The 9,367-nt window shown below is 38.8% G+C and overlaps 1 protein-coding gene across 1 annotated transcript; it reads right to left on the reverse strand.

Annotated features, from left to right (window-relative positions):
• Positions 1 to 471: 471 nt before the first annotated feature.
• On the reverse strand, positions 472 to 8,851 carry FGG (fibrinogen gamma chain). The gene is made up of 10 exons (XM_060653954.3): positions 8,629 to 8,851; positions 8,479 to 8,523; positions 7,861 to 8,044; positions 7,656 to 7,749; positions 6,004 to 6,134; positions 5,518 to 5,651; positions 4,462 to 4,646; positions 2,711 to 2,988; positions 1,205 to 1,374; positions 472 to 699 (listed from the first exon to the last, which is right to left on the reverse strand). The coding sequence occupies exons 1-10, from the start codon at positions 8,704 to 8,706 to the stop codon at positions 685 to 687; spliced, it is 1,314 nt and encodes a 437-aa protein (XP_060509937.1). The 5' UTR covers positions 8,707 to 8,851; the 3' UTR covers positions 472 to 684.
• Positions 8,852 to 9,367: the final 516 nt, after the last annotated feature.

Here is a 9,367-nt window from a genome sequence, read left to right on the forward strand (position 1 = left end):
CCAGGATTCAGCATGAATCATGGCTCCATTCCACTCACCTCATCAGTTACTAGGGAGGGACAGAGCAGAGCATGCCCTAAAGCTCTCTGTTCTGAGTCACATGCAGTCCTCTCAGGGTGCCCACATCTAGCTGCAGGGTCTGCAACTAAACTTTTTTTCTGGGATAATTCCCAAACAGCCTCATATGTCCAGTTGTACTTTGGGTCCCATGAACTTTAGTTGTGTGATGGTGACTTGTGTTTATGTTCTTATACCAAATTTTGTCACTTAGGCTTACTGTATTCTCCTATAATTGTCTTATATCCCCTGGAGGACAAAAGCCATGATTTCTATTCTCTTCATAACTACCTAAGAGTCAAGATAAGGTTCAGCATAAACTAAGAACTCAGCAACTACTGATGATTTCCCAACTGGAATTACTGAATTGAAGGAAAGTGATGGTTTTTCATGATCAATAAAAGGTACCATGTATCTAGTCTTAGGAAACAAAATGTTTATTGAAATGACATGTAGATAAATTATCATCAGCATAAAACTGTTAGTGGAGTTCTCAACATGGGTTCTTCCTTACTCTTACAATGAAGTGAGGCTTTGCAAGTCCATTGTCCCATAGGAAAAATATTTTATTTCTCTGTTCAGATAAAGTCCTTTTTTAAAAAAGCAAATCACTTTTGAAATGGTCTTTTAAATGTCCCCAACCTAAGACCAAAACAAAAATATATTAAAAAGATATAATTCTGTCCATTTAAAAAGAAGAATTAAAGATGGATGATTTGGGGTTAATAAACATGGAAAAGATAGTTAGGCCTTTGAAATGCTAGAATTTACTCTGATTTTATTCATATATACTAAAATATTTAAGAAATAATAAAAACAAAAAATCAAGACAAAATGACATGTTATCATTAAAATTCAAAATTTGGCAATAATTTTATTATTATAGATTTAGGAAATAAGCTAAAATGTTATCTTCTTAAACACATTTTAAACAACACTGAGCTCAGTAATTTGGGAATATAATCCAAAGTGAGTGTTAATTTCCATTTAAGGCTAAACACTCTTAATAAAAGACTTAAAATTAATAAATAGGGTAAGAAAAATGAAACTTTCAGAAAAGTTTCTGAAACTAATAGAAATTAACAGTTAATTCTCAGGGTAAAACAATTTAGTCATATTCTATTTCAACATGGTGTTCTGGTCCAACCTGTTTGGCTCCCCCAAGATGGTGCTGCTGTCCTTCTCCAATAGATAATCTGTTGAATGGGATTATCTTCATGGTGGTTTTCTTCATGGAATACCACCGGGATTGCCAGGTGGCCCAAATAATGCCATTATCATAACCATTAGGAGTAGATGTTTTTGAGTAACTGCCACCTAAAATAAATTGTAGATGTACATATAATTACTCTTGGTTATCCTTATCTCAGAAAGTCTATAAAGAATGGTTTATTACAAAATACATTGTCACTTACATCAAATTTATAGTATTATCTACTATCAGAAAAATCCGTAAAAAATCATAAATCCTGATTTACAATTAAAATACACTCTATTATGAATCAACCCCTTATATCTGTATTCTACTTCTTGACCGCATCCATACATAAATGTATTCCCTTACTAACAGAGCAAGAATCCCAAATTTCCCCAATCTGCCTCTCTTCCCGAGCTTAGCCATCCTGGAATCAGCTATTACTGATCATCTTTCCACAAGCAGGTTAGAATGGCAGCAGTCACAATTCCTGATGAGATGACCTTGAGTCATCTAAAAACACAATTTCACTGGAAAGTACTTTAGAAAACAGTTTTGGAAAGTTATTTTTTTCTCCATTACACAGTGGAGACTACATTGATTTGCCTTCTCCTTGTCCTTGGGCACTAGATCCCATGTGATTTTGTAAAGGATTGTCTGAGTCCAACGCTGGAGTATACCACAAGCTATCAACATGGCTACTCTGAGTCATGTGGATCAAACACCTTCCCTGAGAGGGTCTTCTAATTGCATGGTTTGTAGGTGCAAAGATACGTTTAAAAGTGGGGAGGGGGGGAGAACGTTGTGAAAATCAAAAGATAAAATAGCTTTTAAGAGGACTACAAATCATCTATTGGCTAGCACAGTGCCCAGAGGAGGTAAGATTGCTTATCTTAATAGAGCTTTTGGAATTAGTAGGGCCTCCCCAATACATAGTTGTTGAGTAGTAACAATAGTTTATCAGTAAGTCCACTGTTCAGAAGTATTCCAGCCTTCGAGCAAACTACAGCTTGCTACCCCCGGTCTAAAATAAGTGCCTGCACTTCTCAGGCTGTACTTTCCTCTCAAGCTTTCATGGAACTGTGCCTTTACCATTACTTCCCTGATCTTTACTCCATTCCTTTGGACACCTGCTCACTGCTCACTGGTTATATCTGTCACACAGCTCATGGGAAGCCGCACCAGGCTAATATGTTAACAAGCATAAATATGATAATGTTAGCCCATCCAGATCATACATATGGTAAGTCTAGAAGAAATATCAACCGGGTGGATTTCTTGTAGTGGGGCCAATTTGAGGTATAAGTTTAGTATTATCCAATTCTGGTTTAAAATAAAGAGCTATATAATAAGCCCCCCAACATCTTTACTATTTCTTATTTTCTTACATCTGTTTCTTACCTTTTATAAAAATAGAGACTATACACTAATTCATATATCTAAGGAAGAAATCTATACCTTGGTAATAAACTCCATTGAGGTGACCAGCATGACACTTGTTCATCCACCAACCAGATCCATCCTGTTCAGCACAATTTCCTTCATACTTATCATTGTCATTGTCCCAGGTACTGAACTGCATGCCATTGTGGGATGTGAAGAATTTATCACTGGGATCATCGCCAAAATCATAGCCGTCAAAGGCATCTCCAGCATCTCCACCAATAAAGTAGGCATATGTCAGGCGGTATTTGTCAGCTTCAGGTCCCACCTTGAACATGGCATAGTCTGCAGTACTATAAAGAAGGGAATAGAGACATCATATCTTGGCTCTCATTAGGACCAAGGGACCTCAGAAGTTCCCTTTTCCATAAGAAAATTGTCTAGAATGTTTAACTTCGCTTCGTAAGCCTGAAATGCGCTCATTGAGTCAAATTTTCTGCAAATCTGGCAAGAGGCAATGGATGTGTGAATCAGTTCAGAACTCGTCAACACCACCCAGGATGGGTCTAGAAGCCTTCAAGGCATCCCAATGTAAACTAAAAACATCAGCCATTTTAATGCTTTTTGCCTATAGAGTCCTAATATCAAACTCAGGTGTTTGGATGAATCTAATTTCATGTTTTCCACCTTTATCTAAGTGTTTAGCATTGCACATGGAGTTATAAACCATAGCAAATGACACTGAGTGATCATTAATTTAATGATCTTGAAGGAACTACACCTCTATTAGTCACTAATATCATCTGAAGGATGAGGTCCTAAAGGGATTTTTCTTTCCCAAGGCAGTGTTGTAGTGGCAAGAAGGAGGGCTTCCTAGAGCATCACATGAATGAAATGGTCCCTGTGTGGCCCACAAAACATAAGCTGTATGATCAGAATCTTCCCTGGGGTGGGGTGGGGGGGGGAGGGAATTGTGAAATAAGGGCCAGAATTCTATGGACTGCAGGAAAGAATGGGTCTTGGTGCATGAATAGAAAATTTCAGAAAATATTTAGCCTCTTTCCTAATCTCCAGTGCTTGGGAAATGGGAGGTGTTCTCCTAAGAGAAGATCTGCTGACTGTGGTAGTTTCTGATGAAAAAAAATTAAAAATACAAGTTTGGAGACAATATATTTCATTATTTTGTAGACGCAACAAAAATATGAAATATTTTTGTGAATTTTGACTAGGAATACTATGCTCAAAGGTCCCTGATAGCTCTGGGCATAGAGGGGACTTTATGTTACCAAAGGAACTAGATTTAATTTTAAGGTAGCTCATGGATTTGACTGAATTGTCGTTGAACTGCCAGGAAATTTGAAAAGTCTGGATTCAGTTTTCAACCAAAATAGTCATTAGGAGGACAAGCTATAAAGTCAAACTACCTGAGTTCAAATCCAATCTTTACCATACGCCAGCAATGTGACCTTGGGAAAGTTAATCTGTAAAATGAGATTAATAATAGTACCTTCCTCATGAAATAGTTATTTGGACTAGATTAAATTATAATTTCACACTTGATGTCTAGTACATATTAAATGCTCAGCAAATATTAGCTATTATTCTGTATGGTTCCAGGGTAAGTAGATTGTACCAAAACACTACCCATCCTGGATAGGACCTATGTCTTTGAACTGCCCAAGAACGAAACTGACTTCTGAGGAAAATGGTTGGATGTGCTCTTTGCATTTGTCAGGCTGTCTTTGATGTTGGACTATTGATAGTTGGCAAGTGCACATTCCAGACAGTCTCTACACCAAGAAATAGAAGTCCTTTCTAAACAGTACCTGGTTCTGCCATTCCAGTCCTCCAACTGTATTCTTAATGCATATGGTATGGCAGACTGGGTGCTTATCAAATGAATCTTCTCATTTCCCAGCCAAAATTCTGTGGTTCCAGTAGGAGACAGATGTCCAAATCCTTCTTTATATTGAATCCAATTTTTCTTGAAATCCAAACTGCCATCAAGCCTCTAATTACACAATTGCATGGACAAAAGGGGAGAGTGGATTATCAGTGCACACGAAGAAAATGCTATAAATATCTTGTTGAAAATATGGACAGTATGATTCCACCATTTACTAAGTGAACTTGGGCAAGCTGCCTTAGTTTCCTCATTGGTAAAATTGGAATAATGATGCCTGTTTCGTAGGGTTGCTGCAGGATTACACCAGAGGATTAAGAGAAATACTTTTTAAAAAGAGTGTCTGGTGCACCTAGAGGACTTCAGAACCCCAACTTGATATTGCTGATTTTTATACCGATGGTAGAAAGGTCAAGCCAGTTGCTCAATCTGTATCTACCAACGAGCGCTCCCATCACTCACTCTGAGCGCCCCCTGCAGATTAGTTGTAACAGTGATCAAAGATAAGCAAAAAGTAAAAGAATGGGCAATGAGTGCCAGAGATACCAGATGGGCTTGTCTTGGAATAACCCAACCGTATCCTCTGGGAGACTTTCTCTCTTTGTGATGGGCAGCCTTAGATCTTGTGCTGCCTCATGAAAGAGGTCTCTTCTAGTTCTTTGTCATTCTGATAGTGGTTATATGCTATAGTGAATCTATAACAGCAGTGCCAACATAGTGTAGAGTCAAAGCACAGACTCTGAAGCCAGACTGCCTGGGTTCAAATCCTGACTCTTTTACTTATTATATGACCTATTATGTGTTACTTATTATGTGACCTTGGACAAGTTACTTAACCTCTTGTGCCTAAGTTTCCTCCTCTAGGGAAATTGTGGGGACTAATTGAGTTAATGTTCAGCAAACGCTTGCAAAAGTTTCTGGCATATGGAGGATGTTTATCTGGGCGTTCATTAAATATACAGGGTGAGGGAAAAAATACCTTCTGCAACACAGTCCATCCATTTCCAGATCCATCAATTTCACAGTAGACTAAGAACTGCTGCTTAGCTTTCAGAGGTTTGATAAAGTAAAGCCCACTCTCTTTGGCTCCCTTATTAGCAATGTCTTGACAGTCTGAAGGAGGAGAAGGAGCAGAAGAAGGTTTTACTGTGGTTTGAAATCCCTGTTAGACTGTTCCAGCCTTCATAGTGAGCTTTTAACATGCTGCAAACGATTCATGTCCCAAGAAGCATTTTCTTCTCTCATCATCATTCCTTTCAAACTCTTTTCAACTACTCAAGAAAGGTCTAAGCAATTGGACACCTTAGATTTAATGGCTAAACACTTTCCGTGTTATTCCTATTCATTCCTATAAACACTTTGCAAATTATTCTAAACACTTTCCAAAGTATACATTCCTATACATTCTCCTTGCTTTATGTATTTGCTGTGATAAAAATAATCCCAATATAAACCTTTCACATACCTTTCCCAGTTGTATCATGTATTTGTACTGTGTCTTTGCATGGTTCCTGACACTTTGCTTCAAGCTGGGCTACCTTCAGTTTCAGGTTATTGATCTTTTGGTTATTTGAATTATATATTTCCTGCAAAAATCTATAAGCAGAAGAATAAGGTAACAGAATATTCCCCTTAGAGGAGTAATTTTGTATTTTCATTACAAAATACTTTGTGGTCTCCAGAAGTACTTCCTGATAAATGGCTTCATTCTTGGAAGAAATATAAAATTATGTTACCAAATTGAGGTGTATTAGAGTCCTAAGCTTTTTGGAAAAGAAAATAATGGAGTGCTTATCGATCAGCAGTATCATGGTAAGCGGTCATCCTGATTTTTACCTTCTGCATAAAGGGCAGCAGATAACAGCCTACGTGAGTGTTGAGCCTGGTTAATAGGAAGACTGCCTGATGTTTTTTTAGGACAGCATATTCCTAGGGAAGGAAAGGTTCTGCCTAGCAATTCACACAGGTGGAAGCTATTCCTTTTCACTGTAGATCTACTGAGGATCTATTTGTGGACTTCAGTCTATAACTTACATAGGAAAAGTATCTGGAGCCTTATCTTACATAAAATAACAGACACTTTCTCTTTCTTCTTCATGTTTCTGTTTACATTGTTTTGGAAAGAGTCTGAGGGAAGTAAAAAAGCTGTTTTTGTGGTTTCTCACAGGGTTGCTTATACACATTCAGAAATTATAGAAAACCATCTATAATACACAGACTATTGTATCTTTCTTTGAAATAAAGAAGGATAGACAAACTATTTGACCACTTTTTTCCCTCATGCACCTTAGAAAATTTCTGCACAGTAGTCTCCTTTAACTTCAATGATGGGCAATCATAATGCAAATTATAATGTTAGTAATAACCACAAAAATCATAGTAATGGCCTCTGATGACAAACAGAAGGTAGATCCCTTCTGGACCACTGCTCTCCAGTCACCGTTTATCTCAATATCCTATGCTACTTTGAGAAAAATTTAGGAAAATAAATTGTGTAAGAAACTAAACTGGATCCGAGACCCTCTGTTCAGAAAGTCAGTGAGTCCCTGGGAAGTTGTTAACAGACACATTTTACTTTCAAGTGAAAGGAGGAGAATACATGACTGCACGTTCATTGTGCCATGATCAACATGTTGCTCTACAATGTTTGTTATGCTTAGCTTCTTAAAGCACATTTTTTTTTCTGCTCTGCCTTCAATATAATATACTGTTGTAGCCAAGATCCTCCCTATACTTCTGCTTACTAATTCCCCACCGCCTCTTTGTTGGCATTTTTATTAAAGGAATTTCATTTTCCACAAGCAAATTCCCATCAGTATGAATTTATGTAGTAAGCCAAAGGTGGGTGGGTGGTGACCATTTTGATTGATTCTGGTCACAACAGCATATGAAGATGTCTAGAACACCTTTCTCCCACACGATTATTAAAAAGCAGTTATAACCCAATGCAATTGGTAATGCTCTAAAAACTTCTACCTCCACTGTGTTCAAGATAGGCATAATGTCAATGGGATATTATAAGTGGGGAAGAAATAAAAGATTATTTCCATTGAAGCTTGGCATATTGAATAAAAACTAAGTCAATCTGGGAGAGTAAATTAACACCAAAACGCTTACCGAATATTTGATTCATGTGTTCCAATTAATGCCTCGTATTTTAGAATTTCTTCCATCATTTTCTTGGAATCCTTAGTAGCACTCACTATCCTGTCTGTAATACAGGATCAGAGACATAGAAAGACATAAGCAAGTGGAACCACTGAAACAACAGCAAAAGAACGTCACAAATCATTTTCTTAGTCGGTGGTATTTAGTTTCTCACTTGGCTTCGGTGGCTCATTGGGATTATAGTTGACTTGGATTGATTTGATCAATTCTTTGGCTTCTGAGGTTTTGTTTTCAATTCGACTTAAGATGTCTTCCAAAGTCCGCAGATCATTGTCTACACCGGTTTGGTAAGTAGACAGGAAATCTGCAACTCCACAGGTAGTTGGGCAATAACTACCCTGAAAATGCAACAATTAAAGTGATTAGAAATCTTGATTTTGAAAAATTGCATAGGGGCGCCTGGGTGGCTCAGTCGTTTGAACATCCAACTTCCGCTCAGGTCATGATCTCACAGTTTGTGGGTTTGAGCCCCACATCAGGCTCTGTGCTGACAGCTTGCTCAGAACCTGCAGCCTGCTTCAGATTCTGTGTCTCCTTCTCTCTGTCTCTGCCCCTCCCCCACGCATGCTCTGTCTCTGTCTCTCAAAAATAAATAAATGTTAAACTTCTTTTTTAATTGCATAAATATCTGCTAATAAAAATAGGTAAAACCTAGACTATGTTTTTTTGTTTTTTAAAGTTAAAAATGCCCAATGAGATTTGTGAGAGAATTCCTTCTATTCCTCTGCCCCTCCCCACTTCAAACACAGTGAGAAACATGAAAACTACTTACAAATCTTTCATCTAAGATGCAGCAGTTGTCTCGCGTAGCAACATACTGGAGGGGGAAAAAAAACCCAGAAATGTCACTAGTTTATCAGCTGTGTCCTCACTTTTCAGCTTCCCATGTAAAACAACTATGTTCTATAAACAGCACACTTACTGCCAGGCATGTTGAGGGGAGCAATAAAAGAGTACAGAGGCAGAGGATTAAACCCTGGTGGTTCAAGGACCAAGTCATGGTGTCTGGGTACCGGTGCTCCGAGCCCTGAAGTGTCAGCACAGTGGCCTCTCGGGCTCCCCTTGTCCCTTTAAGTAAGCTCCAAGGATGGCCGGACTGCCAGTGGCTGGGGCTGATCACGGGGCCTTCTTTCCAGAAAGGCGGGGAGGTGTTTCCCGTCTTTTTCCTCATCCTGGCTCCCACCCTATGCTCGGTCAGGTTCTCAGATTTGGCACACAGGTGTAAGCTCCTCCTTTTTGGCTCAGCTCAAACTTTCTCCTCTGTGGCACCTTCATCTGCAAAGGCTGGTGAAGCATTAGCCATGGCGGGGAGGGGGGAGGGGGCCTGGGAGGCTGTGTGACGCAACCTCTTCCAGTACATGGCTGAGAGCAAATACAGAGAGCTGACCTCGACGGGAAAACCCACCTCAACCTGAAGATGAAGCCTGGTGCCATAAACCAATGTAATGCAAGTCCTTTCTTAGCCAGGGGATGAGCTAACAGACCTATTTTTAACCTGTGGCCATGGCAGAAGGAGACCGCCTGCCTGGTGGAAGCAGCAGGTCCCAAATTGACAGTATTCCCAAGAATGAATGATCTGGAAATACATTCCTACCCCTCTTTGTTGACCATTTTCTTCCTTTTTTTTTTTTTTTTTTTTTGTTTTGTCAGTTGCGATACAA

The sequence above is a fragment of the Panthera onca genome, chromosome B1 (assembly GCF_046562875.1).
Source record: "Panthera onca isolate mPanOnc1 chromosome B1, mPanOnc1 haplotype 2, whole genome shotgun sequence".
Lineage (NCBI taxonomy): Eukaryota > Metazoa > Chordata > Mammalia > Carnivora > Felidae > Panthera > Panthera onca.

What these genes read in the sequence shown, in the direction of transcription:
- FGG (XM_060653954.3), bottom strand. Translation starts at nt 8,706, where the DNA reads ATGACTTGGTCCTTGAACCACCAGGGTTTAATCCTCTGCCTCTGTACT. An exon ending in ACACATGAATCAAATATTCG is followed by an intron (nt 6,135 to 7,655) that starts GTAAGCGTTTTG and finishes TTCTGCTTATAG; the next exon opens with ATTTTTGCAGGAAATATATA. An exon ending in ACATGATACAACTGGGAAAG is followed by an intron (nt 5,652 to 6,003) that starts GTATGTGAAAGG and finishes CTCCTCCTTCAG; the next exon opens with ACTGTCAAGACATTGCTAAT.